General features: G+C 38.8%; 1 protein-coding gene, 1 long non-coding RNA gene and 1 other non-coding gene across 5 annotated transcripts in view; 1 reads left to right on the top strand and 2 right to left on the bottom strand.

Moving 5' to 3' along the window:
* Positions 1-24,770, top strand: part of LOC137205440 (uncharacterized) — a 340,710-nt gene that overhangs the window by 366 nt on the left and 315,574 nt on the right. For all 3 annotated transcript variants that reach the window (XR_010934144.1, XR_010934145.1, XR_010934143.1), the window contains exon 2: positions 2,835-3,041. This is a non-coding gene — a long non-coding RNA (uncharacterized lncRNA). The remainder of the gene's footprint in view (positions 1-2,834; positions 3,042-24,770) is intronic.
* Positions 2,803-24,111, bottom strand: NT5C1B (5'-nucleotidase, cytosolic IB). The gene is given in 13 exon segments (XM_067703642.1): positions 2,803-2,978; positions 2,981-3,134; positions 14,096-14,280; positions 14,664-14,786; positions 17,440-17,569; positions 18,702-18,869; positions 19,172-19,269; positions 19,272-19,506; positions 19,509-19,645; positions 20,962-21,100; positions 21,659-21,892; positions 22,220-22,312; positions 24,079-24,111. Coding segments are annotated over 13 exon segments (1,905 nt in total).
* Positions 17,938-18,044, bottom strand: LOC137206279 (U6 spliceosomal RNA). Its single transcript, XR_010934594.1, has one exon. It is a non-coding gene; the product is annotated as a U6 spliceosomal RNA (small nuclear RNA).

Raw genomic sequence — 24,770 nt, 5'->3', positions numbered from 1 at the left:
GGTCCCTGCCGAACGAAAGTCTGAAGAGAGGCTCTTTTTTCCCACAGCTGACGCTAAGAACTTAGCGACATGAATCAGTTAGAAATAGAATGGACCAGTGGTTCTCAGACTTTCGCGTTGCATTGGAATCAACTGCAGGACCTGTAAAAACAGAAATTTCAGGGCCCAGTTTCAAATTCATTAGAGTCCAAAATGGAACCTGAGAATGTACATTTCTAACAAGTTCCCAGGTGATTCTGAGGCAGGTGATCTGGGGACCACGGTTTGAGAATGTTAGACCATTGTGGCCTTGATCCATATATAAAAAGGCATTCTCAAATGGTCTTATTTGACAGTGGTAGAGATACACTGGGAAAAGCGTGGACTTATTGTATACATAGACTTCTGAGCAGGCTCATTCACAAGCGTCTTCCCCATTCCCTCCCGGAGAATATTAAATGTAACAAGGAAGGGAAAGTGCTTTTTACACTGTAAAATGCTTCAGAAATATCGGGTTATTGCCACAGGGATCCATCTTCAAGCTGCAAACTTCAAACTTTAGACCAAGCTACTCTTTTTTTTTTTTTTTTTTTTTTGCGGTACGCGGGCCTCTCACTGTTGTGGCCTCTCCCATTGCGGAGCACAGGCTCCGGACGCGCAGGCTCAGCGGCCATGGCTCAGGGGCCCAGCCGCTCCGCGGCACGTGGGATCCTCCCGGACCGGGGCACGAACCCATGTCCCCTGCATCGGCAGGCAGACTCTCAACCACTGCGCTACCAGGGAAGCCCAGACCAAACTACTCTTAAGTCGTCATACGTTCATCTACTCACCCATCCAATACATGCCAGGCCCTATGCCCTGCGAGAGTCACGAAGAAATAGGGCACCATTTCTGCCCTCAGGGTGCTTACTGTCTGGTCCAGAGACCCCTCCTGCCCCAGCCCCCATTCTAGAATCTTCAGGACAAGAGAAGAGACACACAACTTCTGTAGTTTGAAATAAACTCCCTAGATGATTTTGATAAACTCTCCTCCACTCCCTTGTATTTGGGAAGGATATAACATGCACCAAAAAGGCATAGTACAAACAGCCAAGAGGTCAAATGCCGGAAGAAGGATTCTTATGAGTGCTGAGAATGGAGCTCAGAGGTGGGAGGAGCACTCTCACTGAGGATTAGACAAGGCACCAGGAACAGAAATCATGGTGGGGGGGGGCCTTTATTCTATCCTATCTGTAACTTGAAGCTGCCTCTCACACTCACTGAGCCGGGAGCACGTTTCCTCTCTTCTTTTCTCTCCGTCCACATCTTTCCTGTCCTGCAAAGCCCACCTCCGTTCTCTACATTTCCTGACCACTTCCAGCCCATAGAGATTTCTGCTTCAGCCTTGCGTGTGACCCTCTCTTGACACTGAGGACAACCAGCCCTCTCATGTTGGCTATTTGAGCTTGCACATTTGACTTCTAAGGGATTGTTAAAGGATGGGATTATGTCTGAGTCTCTCTTGTGGCCTTTATCTTGGGGAATGCGTAGAAAACAGTAGGTACTCAGTAAGTGTCATGACGGATATATTTTGGACTGCCTTACATCAAATTAGGAAGCAGATCAAAAGATGTGTGTCAGCAGTGACATGCTTTAACTAGAACCGGGGTGGAATATGTATATGTGGGTGGGGTAGAGATGGAGATGGGACGAGAAGGAGCAAGACAGGGTGTGAGGAAGGGAAGATAGACAGCATATAGCTTTTTCTTTTCTTTTTTTTTTCAGCATATAGCTTTTGAAGTGAGATCTAAATTTGAATCTTAGTCCTACCATTTATTACCTGCACATCCTTGGACAAGCTACTTAATCTTTTTGAATTTTAGGTTCTTCATTGATTAAAAAAAAGGAAGGTAATAATATTGATATTATGTCACGAAAGTTTGGTTTGATGAGAAAATGAGGTAACATCTGAAAATAACTAGCTTGTTGTTCCTAATGTAGTAGGTTATGGTTAATAACCAATCAATGTTTTTTTTTGAAAACAAAACAAAAATCAAAACAGAATGACAACAATAAAGGCTAGGATACTACACTTACTTCATGTCACATTTTGAAGTGGTAGCCAAGGCTTTTTTTCCCCATATAAACATTGGACTACCTGGGGGGCCCAAAGCCAGAGACTTCAAATATGAAGCCTTGTAGTCCAGAGGCAATGAACTCAGGAAATAAGCTTCAAAGAACCCTTCCAGGAGGTTCTGTCTGGAGCTCATCTTAGATGAAAGTAACCTGTATGAATAACTGATTTATTTCTGAATAAGCAATGTCAAAATTGGAATACTCACGCAGGTAGAGTGGTATTTTCATTTTTGCATTGATTAAAAGGCTGTTCACAGAGGCAACAGACTAAAAAGCTCCAGTTTTCAAGAGTGTACTTAACCCTTCTCTTTCCACTTGTGAAGACCCACTATTCTATAATGATGATGGGTAATGATTCATTCTAGCTACCAACATCCATAAATGAGCAATGCTTTGTAAAACTAAGTAGGCTTCTGACATAGTCCTTTAAGCATTCAAGGATTCACGTTCTAAAATTATTCTAAAGAGTCATCATTATGACTTACACACAGAGGTAGTTGCAATGTCATCAGCAGCATTGACAGCTCCAAGAGAAGTAGCTTGAAGGTAACTTGAGAGTTCAAAATGTTTTAAAAAACTCAAGAGAAAACCTTTCCAAATGAACAAAGTTCTGAGGTCTAATCTACTGAAATACCTAATTGCCCTAGAGATCCACAAGATGTGGCTTCCGTAATACCAGACTCACTGCTTTATTTCCCCTTCCCATCCCTAATTGTTCTCTTTTTGATTAATTCCATAAGGTACATGAGCTGTGATGGTGCCAAATTTCTGTGCCCCTTCAATGTGGAACATGTGGTCATCAAAGAAGATGTGGGGCCTTATCTTCACCGAGATGGGACCTTTGGGGGCTCCAGCAAGGAAAAGAGCTTCGTCTATCTCTAGACCCAGCGGTGAAGGGTTTTCAGCAAGCGGGCGCCTGAACTGGCTGCACTCCTAGCTGTAACCAGGTAGGTCCTGACAGGGCAACATAACCGTTCGTCTCTGGCATAAAACTTCTTTTGCAGTCTGCCTAACTCTTCCAGAAAGCCTTTCAAGGGACCCTGTAAAAGGAACATATGTCACAGCTGTCATCCAGTGAGCCAAAGGAAGTGAACGCTAAAAAAGCAGATGTTTATAAGAACTTATAATACTGCATGAAACATGCAGTATAGACCAGTGATACAATGCTGAAACTCCTTGCATTTATGTGATTATATTTCCTTGTATGGAACCATCCTTGCATTCCTAGAGTAAAACATAGGATGGCCATATAATTTATCATCTAAACACAGATATTTTAAGAGTGAAAGAAGCTTCTATAAAAAGTTGAACCAGGGCAACAGACGTAAACTATCCATGGCAAAATGGGATACTCTGAAAGCTCAGTTAATCAGCAAAAGCACTACTCTTTTGATTTACTTTTTGTGAACTGCACATTTCAACGTTATAAAGTGCACTTTTTTATCTTGTTCAATTCCTTCTTGGCTTGAATCCAGTCTTCTCTATATGTACAGTTACTTTATATATCATCACACTTTTATCTTCAACCTTTCTGAACACTTACTTTTAGCTGTACCTCTAGTACAGAACATAGAATTGGATTTTGCTAAGTGATACAATCTGAAAGTCTTAATTTTTAAAACAAAAGCTGAGTTTTAGGCCATTTCTATTTATCGATATCACAAATATATGTGATAATGGTTCTGTATTACAATTTGGATTTCATTTTTCACACTTAAAGATTTCAAAAGATTGTTCACTGTCTTTTTTATTTGAACTTGTGTGTATGTGTGTTTCTTCTAACATTTAGGAAGGTTTGTATTATTTCCTTCTATTGGTTACCTTTATAACTTTTTATAGTACCCTCAGACCTCTATTTCTTTAAATCCAGGATCTGTTATTTTTTATAATGAAAAATAATGAAATTAGGGTACTTCTTCACCTTTCTCTTATCCTCTATTTTTTCTTCAATCATTTGATTTTAACTGTTTCATTTTTCTCAGTGTTTGCATTTGAATTATTAAAGATTCTTATATTTCCGTCTCTCAGCTTTACATTTTATCCTTTGATCAGCTATTGTAACTGAAGATATCAGTACACCTACTCTTCCTTATAACTTTTTCCTCCATATTTTTCCAGTTTTTAATAGTTAAATAATTTCTACATTGTTAGGGCATATAATATGTGCTTTCTCTTCTGTCACTCTAATCCCTGCAGTTGTTTTAGTTTTAGATCTATGGTTAAATATATTCTATGCCCATTTGTGCCTTTGTGTGTTTGTAGTCACCTACATATTGGCCAAAATGTGTCCTCTTGTATTAGTTTTCTCAAGAATATCTTATGGAAATAATAATCCCTGAGAATATACTATGTTCTTAACTGTTGATCTGCTTCCTTTTTACTTGAATGAGCTTTTGACTGGATATAGAATCTGTGATTTATATTTCCTCTCCACATGATCTTATAAGTAGGGCTCCACCGTGTTTTGCTACTGAGTGCTGCTGTGGAGAAGACTCAGGACAGCTTGATTTTCTTTTCCCCACTTGTGTGTGCAGGGTGCCCAAAGAATTATTTCTTTATTTTTGAAGTCAAATAATATTACTAGGGCATGTCTCAGTGATGATCATTCTCTTCTATTTCCCTATAGTATAATGTGGCGTTTAGTTTTTAATCTTTAATAGTTTAATGTATCCATTAAAATATTCTGATAATTCAGGATGTTTTCTTGGCTTATATTTTGATATGTTTGCATCTTTATATTTACCACACACAACCCTATCCTCCTACCCCCATAACATAATTTCAGTGTTTTCTTCAGGTATTCTAATTTTGCATGTTGGATTTTCTTTACCTAGGACCTATTTTTGTCTTTTTTCTCTCTAAAATATTATTTTTCTATTTGCTTATTTCCAGAGTTCTACCATTTAACATTTTATTATCTCTTCCCTGATTTGGGGGATTTCCACTTTATGACCCAACTTTCTTTTAAGTAAATGTTTAGTCACAGTTTTTACCTATACTTTGGCAACTGTTTCTAGTGAGAGTTCTTCATCTGTTATTAGATTTTGCTCTTCTGTGTCTGCCTTTTTCTCATAGTATCTTTGCATATGTTCTGTGCTAGTTCTCTTTTTATTACTTATCTCTGAAGTAGATTAGTTTTCCTTGGAAAAATTAGAGGGATTCTGGGGAAAGGTCATGGATAGTATTTTAATATTGATTTGTTTTCACAATTCAGAAGCTCCCTTCTTCTCTGCTGTCATGGAAACCATTTTCCACAAACATGGCTTATCTATGTGATCATTTGTTTAATGTTGCTTTGTCTAAGGCTGCACATATTAGAAAAAAAACAAATAAAAAGTCACATAAGTAAAAAAACTATAACATATTATTGTTATTACTTTTTTGGCCACAGAAACAAAGTGGGGGGCAGTGACTGCTGGCAGAAGCCGCCCTGCTCACAGTTTGATTTTGAAACACAGAGGAACACGGCTCTCCCTGATGCTTTTGAGTAATTTTCAAAGAGAATAAATAGGGCCTGGTCAGTTTATATCGCCATGTTCAAACCAGGTACCCATATCATTCTTTCTTTCTTCTATTTTGGGGTATGTTTAACAGTTTATATATTTGTACAGTAGTGTATGTATGTAATTTATCAAGAAAAAATATAGAAACATGAAGGAAAGTTACTTGAAAATACCTTTTTGAGGAGTTCTATGATTTAGAACATTTGGATTACCTTGGATGTAGAAAGCTGGAAAGACTGTTACTCCTATCCTAACAACAAGAAGAAGCCAGATAATCTGAAACATCATAATTTTTCTTGAGCCCATGAAAGAGCTGAGGTAGCAGGGCAACCGACTAACATGAAACCTAAGGGAAAAAATTATGGAAAAATCTTCAAGGACAGATGGAATTCAAGAACTGGCACATCTTTTGCAGAGCACTAAAGGAAGATATACCAGACGCCATAGAAGCAGGTATGAAAAATTCAGGTAATGTTAAAAAACAAATTGGAAAAGGACAAGTATGGGCTAATGAGAGAACATAGAAACCCTGGAAGCCACAGACACAAGAAATGCACACTGTTTTACAGGATTTTTTTTTTCCTATGGATTTCACTAGTTTCTCATGAGAAGGACTGCAGACAGGGTGGAAAATGAAAGAATAGAGTCCTTGGTGATGCAGACGTGGAGGAGAGGAGCAGCTGCCACTGTGAGAAAAGACTAAAGATCTACCTTGTCCCATACTTCCTAGGGGACAAAGGTATTAAACGGTTGGAAGAATGGCTTCAAACACTGTTACCCCCAGGGAACAGGTAAAGATCTACTGCTATGGGGGAAGGGGAAGGAAAAATCCTCCACCCTTGGGAGAGGGGCAGGAGACCCAGACCATTAGATATCACCCCTATCACTGGGAGAAAGGTGAGATCAATGATATAACTTCATCCCTAAGACCTAGGGGGGTACACACGTAGATTTAGACTAACCTGGGACAACAGAGAATGTCCCTTCCTCTCACATCACCACCTGAGCTGGCAGAGACAAACAATAACAGTTGGGAGAAGGGTAACAATGTGGAGGCCACCATGAGGCATGGACACAAAGAGAAAGCCTACAGCTGAAAATGGAAAAGGAACGTTATGAAAAACTCTTCAGTACCCTACCTGAGGAATTTGAAGCCTGTGATGAAATGAAGGTAACAACAGCAGCAACAAAATGCTTACCTAGTTGAATGCCTGATTTGGAGATTCAGTCAATCACACTAATTGCTAGCAGAAGAGGAGCCATGCCTATTAGCAAGCAAAAATAATATTTACCAGAGCCTATACTGTCTACAAACTATGATTAGAAATTAATTAAAGATTTATGAGACTACAATAAAAATAAATTAAAAAAGCAACTAACTTTCAAGAGAAAGTAATTAACAGAAGACGCAGTGATGACCTAAATGTCATAAATGTAAGAGAGGAAATTGAAAATAACTGATTAATATCTTAACAACTGTATTAAAAGGTGGATGACATACATGAGTAGACTAGTAATTTCAACAAAGAGACGGAAAAGATAAGGGTTGAATGGAAATGTTAGAAATAAAAATTGTGGTACAGAAATGAAGAATGCTTCTAATGGGTTCATTAATAGAGCCAACATAGCTAAGAAAAGAATCAGTGAACTTGAAGATAGGTCAGTAGAAATTACTCAAGCTGAAAATAAAGGGAAAAAAATAGTGGGGAAAAAAAGAACAGGGCATTAAAATACTGTGGAATACATATACACACACCATATTCAAACTGCTGAAACACAAAGAAATATAGAAAATCTTGAAGGCAGCCGGAGAAAAGTAGACACATTACTTACAAAGGACCAAAGATAAGAATCTCAAACAATTTGTTTTCAGAATTTATGTAAGTCAGAAGACAATGAATGGGTATCTGTAAAGTGCTGAAATAAAAATAGGGTAAATGCAGAAAGCTATACCCAGTCAAAATAAAATATTTTTCAAAAAAGAAGGAGAGTAAAGAGTTTTTCAGGAAAAAAAAAAAAAAACTAAGAGCCTTTGGTAACAGCACATCACTTCTATATGAAATGTAAAAAGATGGTCTTTTGGCACAAGGAATAAGATACCAGGGAGAAACCTAGATCTACACAAAGAAATGAAGATTCTTGGAAATGGTTAAAATGAAGATGAATGCAAAAGACATATTTTTGTCTTTTCCTTATTCACTTTAAAGATAACTGACTACCCAAATAAACAATAGTAGCAAGGTATTATGAGTTTATAGTATAGGTGAAAGTAAAACGTATGCCAATATCACAAAACATGGGAGGGAGGAATTGAGAGTATACTGTTGTAAGGTTCTTACACTGTACATGATGTGGCATAATACTGTTTGAAAGTAGACTGTGATTAATTGATGTTGTATATTGTAAATCCTATGGTAACCACTGTAAAATCTAAAATGAGTAATAAATCAATAGTGGTGATAAAATGGAATCCTAAAAGCATACACTCTACACAATAAATTCAAAAGCAAAAATAATAAAAGGAAAAAGAAACTAAAGTTAATTAAAGATGAAACAAATAGAAAAAGAAGATGGTAGATTTTGATCCAAACAAAGTAATAATCACATTAAATATAAATGATCTATACTATGTATAAAATAGACAACTGATGGGAACATACTGGATAGCACAGGGAACTCCACTTAATGCACTGTAGTGTCCTAAATGGAGGGGATATATGTATGTATGGCTGATCCATTTTGCTGTGCAGTAGAAGGTAACACAACATTGTAAAGCAACTATACTCCAATAAAAATTAATTAAAAGAGTAAACCAATTGTAAAGAAAGAATTTGATTGTAATAAAACTTAGTCAACTTGCAAATAAATAAATAAATAAGATCTAAAAACAGCAATTAAAACACAGGGATTGTCAGATTGTACAGAAAAACAACAGAAACTATGTAATATCTACAAGAAAACCAATTTAAATATGGAGATATTTTATATGTAAAAACATAAATGGTTAAAAGTAAAAACATAGAAAAGTTGTACCATACAAACATCAGTCCAAAAAAGAAAAAAAAGCTAGAATGGCTGTATGAATATCAGAGAGAGGGGCATTGCATAATGAAAGGTGATTAATTTGCCAAGAAGATATAATAATCTTAAACATTTGGGTACCAAACAACAGAAATTAGAAATACATGAAGCAAAAATCATATAATTGAAAGGAGTAACAGATTAATCCTCAATTATACTTGAAGTCTTCAATGCTGCCTCCTCAATAGTGGATAGAAGAAATAGAAAGAAAATCACTGACAATATTAAACACCTGGGCAATATAACCTGAATAATACACTATTAACTTACCTAATCTAATTGATACTTATTGAATATTCAACCCCAAAACAGCAGGATAAACATTCTTTTCAAGTAGACAAGAAACATTTACCAAGATAGACCATTTATTCTGGGTATAAAATAATCCTCAACAAATTTCAAGAGTTGAAATCGTAGAAAACATATTATCTGACTACAACAGAATTCTACTTGGAATTAATAACAGAAAGGTATCTGGAAAAATTCCAAATTTAATTTCACAAATAACCCATTTATAAATAACTCAAAGATAAAGTTACGGAGAATTAAAAAGTACTTTGAATTGAATAAAAATTACAAACCACCTATCTAAATTTGTAGGATGCAACTATAGTAGCATTTAGAGGAAATTTTACAGTATTAAATGTTTATTATAGAAAAGAAGCCTCAAATCACCTTTAAAAACTTAGGAAGAGCTGGTTATTAAAAAGATAAATAAAATTGTTAAAGCCTAGCATGATTGACCACAAGGGGGGAAGAAAAGAGAGAAGGCAAATATTACTAATATCAGGAATGAAAAGGGCTACATCACTAAAGTTCCTAAAAATAGTAAAATCATAATAGTAAAATATGAGAGAATATTTATGCTCGTTAATTCAGTGACTTAACTGAAATGGACAGATTCCTTGAAAGACACAAACTCATAAACTGCCAGAAGAGGAAAAAGAAGAAAGCGATAATCTGCACAGTAGTTCTGTATCTATCAAAAATAACTGAACTCTTGGTTAAAAGCATTCTAAATAGAAAAGTCCAAGCCCAGATGGCTTCTCTGGAGAATTCTACCATATATTTACAGAAGAAATAATACCAACTCTACACAAAGTCTTCCAGAAAATAGACAGGGAGAAAATACTACCCACCTCATTTTATAAGGTCAGCATTACTCTATAAGATATTACAAGAAAAGAACACTCAAGAACATAATGGCAAAAAAAATTTTTTAACTGAATTTTAACAGATTGGATCCAGCAATATATAAAAAGGATAATACAACATAACCAAGTTGAATTTATACCAGCAATGCAATTCATCAATATAATTTATATTTCAACAGACTAGAGAAGCCACATGTTTTTCTCAATAGATACAGGAAAGACATATGACAAAATTCAACATGGATTTATTATAAAACTCTAAAACAAAACAGGAATAGAAGGTAACTCCCTTAACCTGACAAAGGGCATCTTGCAAAAAACCTGTAGATAACTTGCAGAAAACCTGTAGATAATATATTTAAGAGTCAAAGACTGAATGATCTCCCTCTAAGATCAGGGAATAAGGCAAGGAAGTCCACTCTCATAATGCTTATTGAACATTGTACTGAATGTACTAGCAAGGGTAATAAAGCAAGAAAGATAAAGGACATACAGAATGGAAACAAGTTTGTTTTTTTTTTTTGTGGTACACGGGCCTCTCACTGTTGTGGCCTCTCCCGTTGCGGAGCACAGGCTCCGGACGCGCAGGCTCAGCGGCCATGGCTCATGTGGCCAGCCGCTCCGTGGCACATGGGATCTTCCTGGACCGGGGCACGAACCCACGTCCCCTGCATCGGCAGTCGGACTCTCAACCACTGCGCCACCAGGGAAGCCCTGGAAACATGTTTTTATTCACAGTCCACACTGTCTATGTAGAAAATCTTAAATAATCTATACAAATTTTATTATGACTAACAAGTGATTTTAACAAAGTTGCAGGATACAAAGTCAAAATACAAAAATAAATTGTGGTTCTGTGTATTTGCAATAAACAAATTAGAAATTAAAAATTTTAAAGCATCATTTATAATAGCATCAAAAGTTATTAAAGACTTAGGTATGAATCTAATAAACTTTATATGATAGCTATATGCTGAAACCTACAAAACACTGATGAAAGAAATTAAATATGACCTAAATAAATGGAGAGATATACTATGTCCATAGGCTGAAAAACTTGATATTGTTAAAATATCTATTCTCCCAAGATTAAGCTATAAATTCAACATAATCACAATAAAAATTTCAGCAGGATTTTTTTCTAGAAATGGACAAGCTAATTTTTAAATTTATATGCAAATGCAAAGGAATCAGAATGTCAAAAGAATTTTGAAAAATAACAAATTTGGAGGACTCCTGCCACCAGATCTCAAGTCTGACTATAAAACTATGATAATCAAGACAGTGTGATATTGGCAAAAGGACAGATACCTGTATTAAAGGAAAAGAAAGCCAGTCTTTTCCATAAATAGTGCTGAAACAAGATATATCCATAAGTAGTAAAAATGAACCTTAATACTTTGCACAAATGCATCAACTCAAACAGGTAATAATTCTGAAAAAAACCCCATAAAATTGTAAAAACTTCTGTTCAGAAACATAGGAGGAAATTTTTGCCTTGGGTTAGCAAAGATTTCTTAGATATGATATAACAAGCACAATTCATGAAAGAACAAATAGATAAATTGAATTTCATTAAAATTATAAGTTTCTGCTCATTGAAGGACACTGAAAAATATTAAAAGAGTGAAAAGACAAGGACAGACTGAGAGAAAATATTTGCAAAACAAATATATGATAAAGGACTTGTATCTAGAATTGTAATACAAAGAACTTTCAAATCTCAATAATGAAATAAAAAACAACCCAGTTCACATGAGCAAGAGATCTGAACAGATATTTTTGCCAAAGAATAAATATGATGGCAAATAAGCACTTGATAAAATGTTCAATATCATCTATCATTAGGGTAATGCAAATTAAAGCCACAATGAGATACAATTATGTAACCACCAGAACAGCTTAAAACAAACAAACAAATGAAAAACAACTGACATTACCAAATACTGGCAAGGATGCAGAGCAAAAAATCTTTCATTGGAAATGCAAAGTGGTGTGACCACTTTGGGAAATAGTTTGGCACTATCTATAAAGTTAAACGCATACTTACCCTGTGACATAGCAATCCTACCCCGAGGTATTTACCCATGAGAAATGAGATTTTTGTGTTTACACAGAACCCTGTATGCAAATGCTTAAAGTAGTTTTATTTATAAATGCCAAAAACTGGAAATGACCTAAATATCCTCCAATAGGTAAATGTATGAAAAAATGTGGTACATCCATAGAACAGACTACTACTCAGCAGTAAAAAGGAATGCACTACTGATACAGGGAATGACACAGGTGAATCGCAAATGCATCATTCTAAGTAAAATAAGTCAGATTTGAAAGATTGCATCCTGTGGGGTTCTATTTATATGACACCTGGATAAGGCAAAACTATAGGGACAGAAATCAGATTAGTGTTTGACAGATCCTGAGGATAGGGGGCTAGGATGACTACAAAGAAGCACAAGGGAATTTTGTGAGTATTTTGAGTTTGATGGTGGTTTCATGACTGTACACATATGTTTGTCAAAACTCTCAGAACCGTGCACTAAAAATGATGAATTATACTACATATAAAGTATACCTCAACAATTCTGATTCACACACACACACACACACACACACACACACACACACACACACACAGAGATCACTATCCCAGAATGGTGAAATGAGATAGAGATCAAATCAGGAGACATCCATTACTTGTCATGGTACCACACTGGAGGCTTTATAAGCTACAATGAGAGTGGCTAAATTAATCCTGTCCAGCTGTCCCATTTGCTGGTGACTCTCAGATCTCCTCCATTGGAGACAATTGGGATATTGTCATGACGAAACCATAAGCCCCATGACCAACATAGTTGAAAGCCTTGGTTAGGAATCATATCTCATAACTTCCTTCTCATCAGTGGAAACATCTGGCGAAGCCTGGTCTTTATAGGAAAGCTACCCTTTCTATGTGAAAAATAGCATATTTTTCCACTGTCAGAAGGACCACATTATGAAAACAAGTATGCTTAGTAAGAATTCATTGGGTATTCCTGCAATATCTAGTGTTGAACTTCACAATTTCAGTTGTTTAATGGGAAAAATGCTTTAAAATATGGAGAAAAGAACTGATAAGTACAGAATCTAAAAGAAATTTGGATTCTTTCCCTGAGATGAAAAAAATGGTATTTTAAGATTATCTTGAAATAATTCTTGTTCTGAAGTTTTTTTTTCTTTTTAAGTGCTCTTTTTTAGAGATCTTGAACATTTTAATAATGCTTAAAGGCTAATGTACAATGGGCTCTAAATTTCAGCAAAGCAGACTTATGCAAAATATAACAAAGGGTTTTCCTCTCAATAGTAAACTTTGTTAACACTGAACAACTTTTTGACATGAGCTCAAGACTTCTAAAGAAGCTGTTTAGGAAGGGACTGTGAAGTTAAACATACACACACAAAAACACACAGAATTTAAATATCACTTGCTGTAATGTGAGGTGAGTTAGTAAAACTTTCATCTTTCAATTAGTCTCTTCCTACTTTTATAAATGTAATAAAACTAACGATATTTAAGATCTTAAGTTCAAGAAGAGCTGAGAAAAAAAAGGCCAATTTAAAAGAAAGGCCTAGGTAAGATTCATAGATTAAAACTGAATGATCCATCATTTCATATTCATTTTGGAGAATACTTTGATGTTCAAATCTCCTTTGGTTCAGAAATTGCAGGTTTTGTTCATTTTAGACCATGACTTTAACACTTCGGTTCATGGATTGATTCCAAAAAACCTAAAATTTTAATTGTTCGTACTTTGTACTTGCTTGGAGCTCATTATTTGATTTAATTTAAACTCTCAGTTTTGCAGATTTTTCTCAATTAAGTGCTACCTTTATGGAGTTTAAGGGTATGGACAGAGAGGTTCAACAAATGTTTACTGACCTATTGGAAATAACCTTACTATTTTGAGAACTATTATGTAGAAATGGCTAACTGGTAAGCCGTATTACCTCTGTTACTCATAATTTGGAGGAGATGAACTCTTTCTCATGAGAAGATCATAGAAACACTTCAAAAGGATAGATAAAAGAACACTAAAATTAAAAAAAGTTGGCAGCAGATGCTTTAAAATGAGGAATTCATGAAACAAGGGGAGAAAACTACAAGTTTGGAAGTGAGGAGTGGCCTGCCTAAAAAATTTTAAAAGTCATCACAATGAAGAAATATATATATTGGTATATTGGAAAATAAGTAGATCAAAATTAATTAGAGCTCATTGAACCTACCTGAGCAAGAGGCTTATTCTCAAATAGTGCTTCATGTTGAAAGAATTTGTCCAGCCCATGCTCCTTGGTAATATGGTCAGACTCATCAGAAAAGAGGACGGCATCCCCATCAAAGGCCACACGGAGCTGTGTGTCACAGTAAGCCATGTCTTTGGCTCCATCAAACATTGTTGCAGAGGCGATCCCTGGAAGACCGTTGGAATTAATTAATACTCTTCTTAGGACCATATGTTTTAGTGTCTTCCCAGACCTCGAATTTCCTCTCTCACTATTACCTGACAACACAACTCTTCTTCACAACCACACATCTCGAAACAGTCATCTTTGTACTGCCTCCGTTTCTATAAGGGATGGGAAAGTGTAAAATGGGTGTAGGATAATCACGGAAGATGTCCACCTCCATGAAGGTGAAAGCTCTAAAAGACAAACTTAAGGGCTGCCACTTGTGGAAACACCTTAGCAGAAAACCCAACGACGACGTAAACCACATAATCATACGTGAAGGCCAATGGAATGAAACACTAGTGCAGACCTCTTTATTAACTAGAGAGAGGAAACCAAGTAATACCTTCTTGTATTGCTTCTTGTACTTTTTCAGAATCCGCAGAAAGATACAAGTTGGTAAGATATGCCTTCAAATAGCCAATGGGGCTTTTTCCACCAGTCAGACAGAACCGGTCAATTAGTAATCCTATTATCGGGCAAGAAAGACTTTGTTATGTCAGAGACTAAAGACAATATACTTACTGGAAATGCAAGTGAAAGTTACCTTAGGAATAAATGAGTGCCTACTGCAGTTTTAGAACTACCTTTGTAGTACCAATATTGAAAAATGTCTCGGCTATTTTATATAACGGTGCATGATGGTTTATGAAGTATATCCAGATAGGCCATGCTAGTTTACTCTCACACAGCTGTTATGGCAGGCATTATTATCCTCGTTACAGAAAAGGAAATGGAGACATAAAGACTGTCTAAGCCCAGTGCTTCACATTGACTCTTGTCTAGACTAGAACAGCGCACTTTTCCTTTAGCTACAGCATCCTCACTTGTTGAGAGGGCCAGTTAAGATGTGGCTCTGTTTTTAAGTACCATTTTAGTATTTCTTTAGTAACAATACAATAGTAATAGCAAGTAGTGATAGCATTTAAACTATTTCCCTAAAACAACAACAGAAGGTCTGAAATTGTCTCTCTTGACTTGAAATTTTAAATGCAATCATTAGCAGACTGACATTAATATACCATTAAATGCCTTTCAAATCAACAACAGTTAAAAAAACCCACTAGATGTTGGTGAGAGGTCTGTAAAATAGGCACTTACATACACTATGGATGAAAGTGTAAATTGGTACAAGCTGTCTAGAAAGTAATTTGATATTTATTGATACAAGTATTGATAGCTTTTAAGCAGCTTATACCTTTTGACCTAGGATTCCTTTTTTTTTTTTTTGCGGTACGCAGGCCTCTCACTGTTGTGGCCTCTCCCGTTGCGGAGCACAGGCTCCGGACGCGCAGGCTCAGCGGCCATGGTTCACGGGCCCAGCCGCTCCGCGGCATGTGGGATCTTCCCGGACCGGGGCACGAACCCGTGTCCCCTGCATCGGCAGGTGGACTCTCAACCACTGCGCCACCAGGGAAGCCCTAGGATTCCTTTTTTAAAGAGTTTATCCTAAGGGAATAATCTGAAACTCTGATAAAGATTTATGTAGAAAGGTCTCAGCACAGGATTATTTATAAAAGCAAACCATGGTTCCAATGATGTGAGAATAACTAAGGTATAACATTAAGTATATAAGCGATGTATCCATTCAAAGTGTTTTTGGATATATGATAAAACTGGGCAGCTGCAGATGACATAAAGCAGAATTTTGAGCCAGTTGTTGCTGAGCCAGCTAGTCAGTTGTTTATCATCTGCATGGACCAAGAGAGTGGATAGGCTCTATCCACAGCTGAAGTGGAAGTGTTTGCCGTGGTATGGACGAAATACTCTCACTTTTTCACTTAAACCAACATTGGGCATAAGTGGCGTAAAAGTGTACTCTACAAATCCTTAAATAATATTAATTTAATGATCAGAAATTATTTGGTGGTACTGGGGACTTCAGAAATGGTGAAAACATCGTCCCTCTTCTCAAGGAGATCACAATTCACTAAGGAGCCAGGCATGTAGACAGATAATTATAATATAAAAAAGACCACAGCGAAGGGAGATACAAACTGCCTTCAGCCCCGAGAGAAGGTAACTAACCTCTTCAGGTGAAAAGTTGTTATTCCATGAGCAAGGCTGTGCAAGATTGGGCTTTATCTGTTCATTAACAGTATTAGTATGTAAATAAGTAGAATTTCTCATGCTACTAAGCTCAATGGGCTTAGTGTGGTGAGGGATAGGTAGACTTACATCACCTACTAAATCAAATAAGGCTGTCTTGTAAAAATAATAGCTGTCCTTTATTGAGTGATTACACCACTCACCTCTGCCAACGCTTTTATATATATTCTCTCTTTTCATAGCATAATACTGTGAAGACTGCGTTTTTGAAAGGTAAACATATTTTCAACTGTGTATCAGTAAGACGTTGGCCTTATAATTAGGATGATATAATATAAAACTTATAACTTGTAATAGATAGTGATTATTTATAAATATGCCTAATTTAAGCCTAGAAGTTAAATATGCCAAATTTAAACCTTATTTTGACTTGACATACCCTTAAGACTGGATATGTCACTTAGAAAATGGGCTAAAGGTCCTCACATAAGAAGTCAGGTAAATTCATAAGAGGAAAAATGGGGACCTCCCCTTAAAGTCACCAACACACTAATGGAAATGCTATGAAGAGACTAGTGTCAAACCAATTTTCCCTGTAAAGGAATAAAGACAGGTTTGCTGGCATGAGTATGAATTTGATGTGTGGGGAGAGCAGCCGGGGCGAGTCAGATGTTAAGAGTGGAAAGGAAAGGTAAAAACCTTTAAACCTTTAACATGTGTCTGTGGTGAGCAGGAAGTCTGATCACACAGAGAAAGCCCTGGGTTGACGGCTCCTTGAAGTCAAGTTCAGAAGTGAAAAACATAAAACAGAGAAATATATTGCAGGACCTGGGATTAAGACTTTGAAATTCACACTTGACAAGTTAAGTCCAGAGCTTTGGGCCCAACTCTGTGCTGAAGTTAAAAATGAACATGGCCTCTCTTGTTCTGACATAGGCAAATAAACATTCCTCACGCAGAAGGGGGTGTCACTATCAGACACTGCATTAGTTAGGCCACAGTGAGCAAAATAACATGGCTTCTCTCTTCCAGAGCAGCGAGCTGTTCTTCCACACGGTATTTATTTTACTTACCATAGTGATTGACGCTGTTTATAAGCCGCACTCCCACTTGGGCATGGTTATTAGTCATCAGAACAATATCAAATAAGTCCTGTTCATCAGGATACAGCTCACGGAGTCTAGCATTGACGTGCTGCAGTGCCTGAAGGTTACAAACACAAATGTGCGTAAAGAGGGCCAGGCAAAGTGGGCGTTGGGGGTCTGGATAGAAAGGATCCCATAGGTGTCCAATTCAAGCCCTGAAGACTCTTCACTGAGAGACTGTGGCTCCTTTAAGTCAGGGTTATGCCATTCATTTCAGTATTTTCAGCCTCGCATACATAGGACCTCAGTTAATGTTTACTGAAAGATGGGTAATGTTTGTTGAAAATTGTTACAACATTTGGTTTACTAGAATTATTTCTGTGAGGTACATAGATAGGATCAGGCTAACCCTTTCATGGTTTGTCTATTTTTGTTTTTGATTCATAAAACCTGCCTTTCTTGATCTGATGATTATTTTTTATTGTGAAAAGTATAGGCTGCTTCAAGAATTTTCATGTTATCCTTGTGCAGAGGCCATGCTAATGGTCTCTGTGTTGTTCCAGTTTTAGCACATGTGCTGCCAAAGTGAGCATTTTGTGTATTTTTTAAAACATGAGTCTTTAGAATAGGTTTGTGGTTTCCTCTCATGCTTCCACTATGCCTCATAACTACTTTCTACTTACAACACGTGGAGGTGTCATTTGTTTCTGCCTGGTTATGATGTCATTGTGTAATATTTGTATAAGTTATATAGGGGATCAGAGCTATAAGTGCTATACATTTCAGTGTAAGTTCCAAGAACCTTACTTTCTCTATTAAAGTCATGCCCCTAAGTGCCAAGAGCATCTTGAGTTTCTTAATATGCTGTGTTTGGGGCAAGAGCAGCGAAAGTGAATTTAATCTTATTTGAATGAGGTGTTTTATTTCTACTGCTTGGAATCATAAACTCATTATTGCTTCTGGTTACTGCTCCTTCTATGGAGAGGACAAAAGTTTCTGTTACAGGTCTCAGAATTTGGACTCCACTTAGGGAAAGCTCAGCATTCCAAATCTAGGGCTGCAGTCCCTCCCTCAACAGTGTGGAAGCTTCTGTGAAAATATAAACTGACCTGGGATAGACTTAAAAAAGGCAAGAATGACAAGGGTGGATTAGGAATTATAAGGAAACCTGGATGAGATCCCAGGGATTAGCATGAGTCCTTCCCTGCCATCCAGAGTCCTGGAAGGCCGAAGACAGCTTTGCAGAATACCTTGACAAAGTGGAAGGCCGGCCCTGGGGCCAGCACGACATTCTCATTGAAAAGCTGATACTCCATGTACTTTTCCAGACCCTCTTCCTTGTAGATTTTCCTGCCGTCCACCATGTTGAAGAGCGCACGGGATGACACAGCGATGGTGATGGCATGCTTGGGTTTGGGCTGCAGAGAGGGGCACCGACAGGAGGACGAGTCACACAGACCTAAAGGGATCAGGAATGGGCCTCATCCCAGGGCAGGGTGGGAAGGAAACACTTGGGTCCCGGCTTGGAGGACTGGGATGCTGGAGACAGCCAAGGGCTGGGTTCTGGGGGCTACTGTGCCAAGGGGTAGGTTCAGGGAGGAGAAGCAGGGGGCTGGGTGAACTTCCCTATACCATGGACAGGAGGGAGGCTGAGAGAGGTCCGGATGCGGGGCTGCGTGGAGCCGCAACCCGGGTACCAGCGGAGGCGGGCCCTGCTCACCGGCCTGGGGCGCGAGCAGCTCAGTGACTTCTCGTACAGTGTTCTCACGGATGCCCAGTAGGCATCGTCCTCGTCCGCCTCTTCCTCTCGTTGCCTGGGTCAGGCATACAGTCTTGATCCAGCCGTGACGGGTAGAGAGCCCTGCGCTGGGCATATGATTTCCTTTCAGTGGGGGGCGTGCGCGGATATTCCCGCTGGTGCGTGTCCCTGGAATCTCGCGAGTCCCGCAACTCTCGTGTGTACTGGCCCGCTAGGATTTCCCGCCCCAGGCCGGGAGACCAGGCGTCGGAATTCTCAGCCGTCTTGGTGCTGCGCCGGGACCCGTCTGGAGCTGGAGCTCCGGGGTCGTGGAAGAACGTGAGTCGAGCGGCATGGTTGGTGTGGGTGGCGAGCGCTGCGCTGACAGCGGCTTTGGTGACTCTTGATGGCTAGGGGAGGTGAATGAAGTCCGGGAGGTCTTGGAGCTACTGGGGGACTGGAGCAAGAAAGTGGGCTTCTGAGTTAGATGCCCGCCTAGGGTCCCCGTCCTCACCTCTGCCCAGCCGGGGTCAAGGAGCTGTCCTCTTATCTGTGTTCCATTCCCAGCTCTTAGGTGAATCCTGGTTCATCTCAGCTCCTTTAAGTAGGGCTTAAAGGGGCTCAGACGTTTCAAGGCTCCATATATTAGACATTTCTGTTACATGGACCCAGAGACAGACTGCTTTCATTTCCCCCCAGTTGTTCCATCAGCACCTCACACTTTTTTTTTTTCTTTTGGAGTAGATAGGGTAGAGGTCCTCTTCCTTGCCCCTAGGTAGCTGGCACATAGTTTGCAAAGTTCTGTCACTTTCTTCACATATACCTGCTCAGTCAGAGACCTTCAGGTAGGACAGAAGGCTTGAGGAAGGGACCTTGCTTGCCACTGCCTCCATCTGTGACCTCCAGTTAACTTGATGAGCAGCTAGACCAGAAGTTCCCACCAGAAGGCTCTGCAAAGCACCTCAGGGGCATCCGTCTCCACATTTGCTCTGTGATTAATGCAGTGAGTGCTGGGAAGGTCAGTAGGCTGGAGAATCAAGTGTCTCCCCATCACCTTCAGAACTTCTTGTGCCAGTGAAGCTCAGTTGGAGAGAATAATCTTCCTAAATAGGAACTGGTTCTAGTCATTCTAGAGAAAGGACTCCTGCACTAAGGTATGAGATAGATTATTAAGCATCCATATATTATTCCAGTTTTTGTGATTATTTCACATGTTTCAAAGGGCATGTTCTTGGTTAGATTATTGAGCCAGTCCTCACAGAGACAGATGGATTGGTTCTCTCAGTGTCTGGGCCTGTGTCACACTCTGCATCCAAAAACTAATTCTCACAACAAACTTTTTCTTCTTATGTGACTAGGCCTAGTTAAGGGCTCAAAGCATCACACAGCCTAATACTCTTCAACAGTTTATCTCCTTTGTTGACATTTTCACCCCCTCTTCTGAGTCTTGGGTACTCAATGAATAGTTTTTGAATGTGTGAAGGAAGGAAGGAGAAACCATGGAGTTTAATCATTCAATGTGCAGTTTATAGACCTAGAGATCCTAGGTTTTAATCTAGCTCTATGAGCCTTACTAGTGTGAAATCTTAGGGAAGTTACTCTGTGTTTTGGTTTTCTTACTCTGGGGATTGATGGGGGTGGGAGTCTGTGAGGGCTAAGTTAGCTAAAAGATATAAAGTACACGGAACAGGGCCTGGCGCATGGAAAGCATCAATCTATGTTATTATTATTATTCTTATGGCGTGTACTCTTCCCTTTCATTCCCATCTCTTCCTTAAGACTTGTGTTCTTGCTTCTGGACTCACCTCCTGATGGAGCTCTGGTGGATGGGCTCCGTGAAGTTCGAGACCACTGATTTCTCACTAGGTACCCTCGAGAGTCTGTCTTCAGCAAGGTTAATTCTCGTGATCCCTTTCAAGGAGAGAAGAGACCCAGGAGTGTAATACCCCACCACCGAGTCCTCCCACACATATGCTTACGAAACAGCCATGGCAAGCCAAATATAGCAGTGATCAGTGAGAAGGCCCCTGCCCTCTACGACGTGTAATTCAGTCCTGGCCCTTGTGTATTATTCTAGCTCTGGCCCAATCCTAACTTCTGTGAGGAGCAATAAAGTGGGAATCTACTTGGAAGAGCATCCAAAACCAAGAAACAAGTCTGATGTCTCATAGGTTTTCACCTGTGACTCCTCTTATGCGGAACTTAGTAGAGTTGAGCCTTTTTCCTCCCTTTTCCCCACTTCCGCTCTTAAGGATAAGCTTGTTAGCAGATGCTGAAAAGACATACCCAACATTTTTGACCAGATTACAAAGATGAAGGCCACTGGTACCTCAACAAGGCTGTAGCGGGGCTCCCAGGCAGCTGCAGAAGAGGGAATAGCGCCCTCTAGCACTGCCTTTGGGCGGAACAGGATGGAGGAGACCATGGAGAGGCAAGTGGAAGTTTCCATCCCCGTATCCTTCCCCTCACCCGGATTGCCTGTAGCTCCCCTCCAAAGTCAGTAGTTTGGTCTCGGCTCACCCTGATCACGGTGATCTGCTAGCCCTGCTCCCACAACAGGCACATGTGAATATAAATACGTATCGTGCTGCAGCGGCCAAGAAGCACTTTTCCCTCAGCTGCACAAAGGCAGCGTCTACACGACGAGTGACCCCGCATGGGGCAGCATCTCAGCGAGTGATGCGGTATGACTGCACGCCTCATCTGAAAGATGGTGCAGAAGATGGTCAATGCGATGGCCAGACTCCCCTTCCCTCCCTGATTTGAACAAAGGCCAGTCTCCTCCCACAGGCTGAGCAGAGGTTTCTACACCATTTATTCTGCATGAACATTGGGATGTGTGCTGGATGGGTAGGCAGGGGCCAGCTTCTTCTAGTATTTTCTTAACCTTGCCACGAGGACGTTAGGTATCCCTTAATACAAATCTTGATATCTCAGTCTTTTCTCCCCAAACTCCCCTGCCCGCTCATATTTTTTTATTGTGCTGTCTGCTCTTTAATTCTCTCACCAACTCTGAAGAGGTCAGCTCACCTGAGTGCTCAGACGAACTCCTGATTTCTCAGAATCCTTTCTAGATTTGTCTACTTCTAGGCTGTCTTTTGAGTACCTCGGTCCAGTCTCATTCTTAATATGGAAACAAAGAATGTTTATTAATTTTTCATCTCGGGGCATTAGAAACCTTGGGTTTGGGGAATCAAAGGATAAATGAAAGTTAAAATTTGTCTCTTTGCCACGATCAAAAATATAAATTATAGATATTATTTTTCCTCTGTTCTAACAAGCATGAGTAAAAAGAACATATATCAGACAACTATACAAACAGATTTTTAATATAGAAATTTGTTGGTTTATAGATTTGAGACGTAAAGCATTTATCATTTACAAAATGGTAACATGGGAAATGCTGTGGGAGAATTTCCCAGGGGTCAGCAGGACTTGGAGTTAAATGTGAAGCTGCTCACTCAGAACAACTTCTCTGTTACTCTGAAGATTGCTACTTATGGAACTTTTTCATTTGCCATAGAACTGAAACTTCTCTTGTTTGTTTTATTCATAAACCAATTTTCTGTCAATCTGAGCCTCATCAATAATAGATTTTTTAAATCAAGCACTTTAATCCTGTACAGATCAGTCAACAGGCATGTCTTCTATTCATGTTCTCTAACTATTCATAGCATCAACAGTGAAAAGAGGTCTCTTATTAACGAACTAATAGGGAAGACCATGTAGGGGAGCAGAAGAAAATGGCTTATTTCATGGACATCTATTCAAATATTTGTTTTCATTTTCAACTGCAGGAAATACTGTTGTATTAGAGCAGTGTTTCTATTGTTTCCTGCCAATTCAGTAGCTGTAATGCAATCAAGATTAGTGTTATTTATCTGTTTAAGGAGCTCAACTTCTAGCATAGACCAAAGTGCTCAGGGGCAGTCTGTTAATCTCTTTATACTCTGTGCCTTGAACCTAGGAAAAATCTAGTTGATGTTAGTTGAGTGACTGAGTCTATGTCTGAAGAGAATGGCATAGCTGTATAATCCTAGAACTAGTCCTAAAATCTTTCCATCAACCCCCTCAACACTATCACCATGAAGTCCTGTCGCTTACTCCAAAAGATATTTTAAATCTAGTCCCTCTTCTCCATTCCTGTTCCAGGCCTCCGATCGTTATGGGTCTGCATTCTTAGAATGTGGCTTTTGACCAGATTTCATGGCCTTAAATCCTCTCAACTTCTAGATCCATCTACCCCATTTATTTAGGGTGATATTTATAAAATGTAAATCTGCTTATGCTTCATTTCTGGATACACTCTTCATTCGCTTGGTTAGAGAGACCCAGGAGTCTCATGATGTATCCTGTCTACCTCCAACTTGTGTGCCCTCCACGCTACACTCTATCTCTATGTTCTGTTTTTGCCAAATGACTTGTATTTGTCTATATACCACCCTTATATCTTATAACCTCCTTTTCCCTTCAGTGTTCTTCAGAACCAAGCTCAGCACGACCTGGGAGAAGTTCCCAGTATTAAACATCCCTCTGTGTTGCCTGTGTCTTTTGTACATACTTTTTCTGAGTACTGAATTGTACTTTGTTTATGTATTCTCTTTCCTACTAGGTTGTGCATTCTTCAAAGATAGCAACTGTGTTTTCGCCTCTTACCACTAACATAGGAGCATTTGCTCAATAAGTGCTGACTTACTGGATGGACTTATACCACATGATTTAATCTCCTTTTTCTCCACTCTTCATGTTCTTTACTTCTCCTTTTGCCTCTGTGTGTGATCATCATCTGAAATTTGATTGCTGCAGAACATTTCCAGAGGCAAATGAGGGACTGATATCTACATTTCCTCAGTTCTTTGGCAAGATTCTAGGACATTCAATTCACTGACCTTCTTTTTCTGTTTCAGAGATGTTTGACTCATTTCTTTAACTATTGAAATTCTTTTGTTGTTATGCAGATTTTCCTCCCCCCAGCTCCATTTCCTGTTGTTTCTGTTGTTCAGTCTAGGTCTGCATTTAGAATGTCAAATTTATGACATCACATGTGATTCCATAGTAACTAACTGACTCTCTGAATATATGACTTAAAAAATAAAAAGAGATAGTATTATTTGTGTGCATCCACTCATAACCATTGTCTGGGTTTTTAGGAATCAATGTCTAAACAGTGTTCAAATGTTTAATATGTAGCAATATCAGTATTACTGCTTCCTTCTTTTTAAATCTCTTTAACGTTAGTAAGTTACTTATTGTATCAATCCCATTTGCGGCTGTACACTTTCTGGTACTGCCAAAATGAATGGCAAACTCATTTGTGGACCCGAGCATTTATTATTGTCTATCCTGACAGAGTTTGGAGAACTTTCTGAAAATCTGGAGACTTTTTAACAGCTGAGATCTTGTTCTAGACACAGAGTTTAGACTTGAGTTTAGCTTTAGTGTTTGGGTTTCTTTCACAATAGGAAGGCCATTTCCATTTATTAAGTCAAAGCACTTAATGTGGCTAAACATAGTGTGGCAGAATGATACTTGCACTGTTTTTCCTGGTGCTTGCCCCATCTTTAAACGTTCTTAAACACAA

The sequence above is a fragment of the Pseudorca crassidens genome, chromosome 14, assembly GCF_039906515.1.
Source record: "Pseudorca crassidens isolate mPseCra1 chromosome 14, mPseCra1.hap1, whole genome shotgun sequence".
NCBI lineage: Eukaryota > Metazoa > Chordata > Mammalia > Artiodactyla > Delphinidae > Pseudorca > Pseudorca crassidens.
The sequence above is the reverse complement of the archived record's forward strand: the minus strand, read 5'-3'. Positions and strand labels throughout refer to the sequence as shown.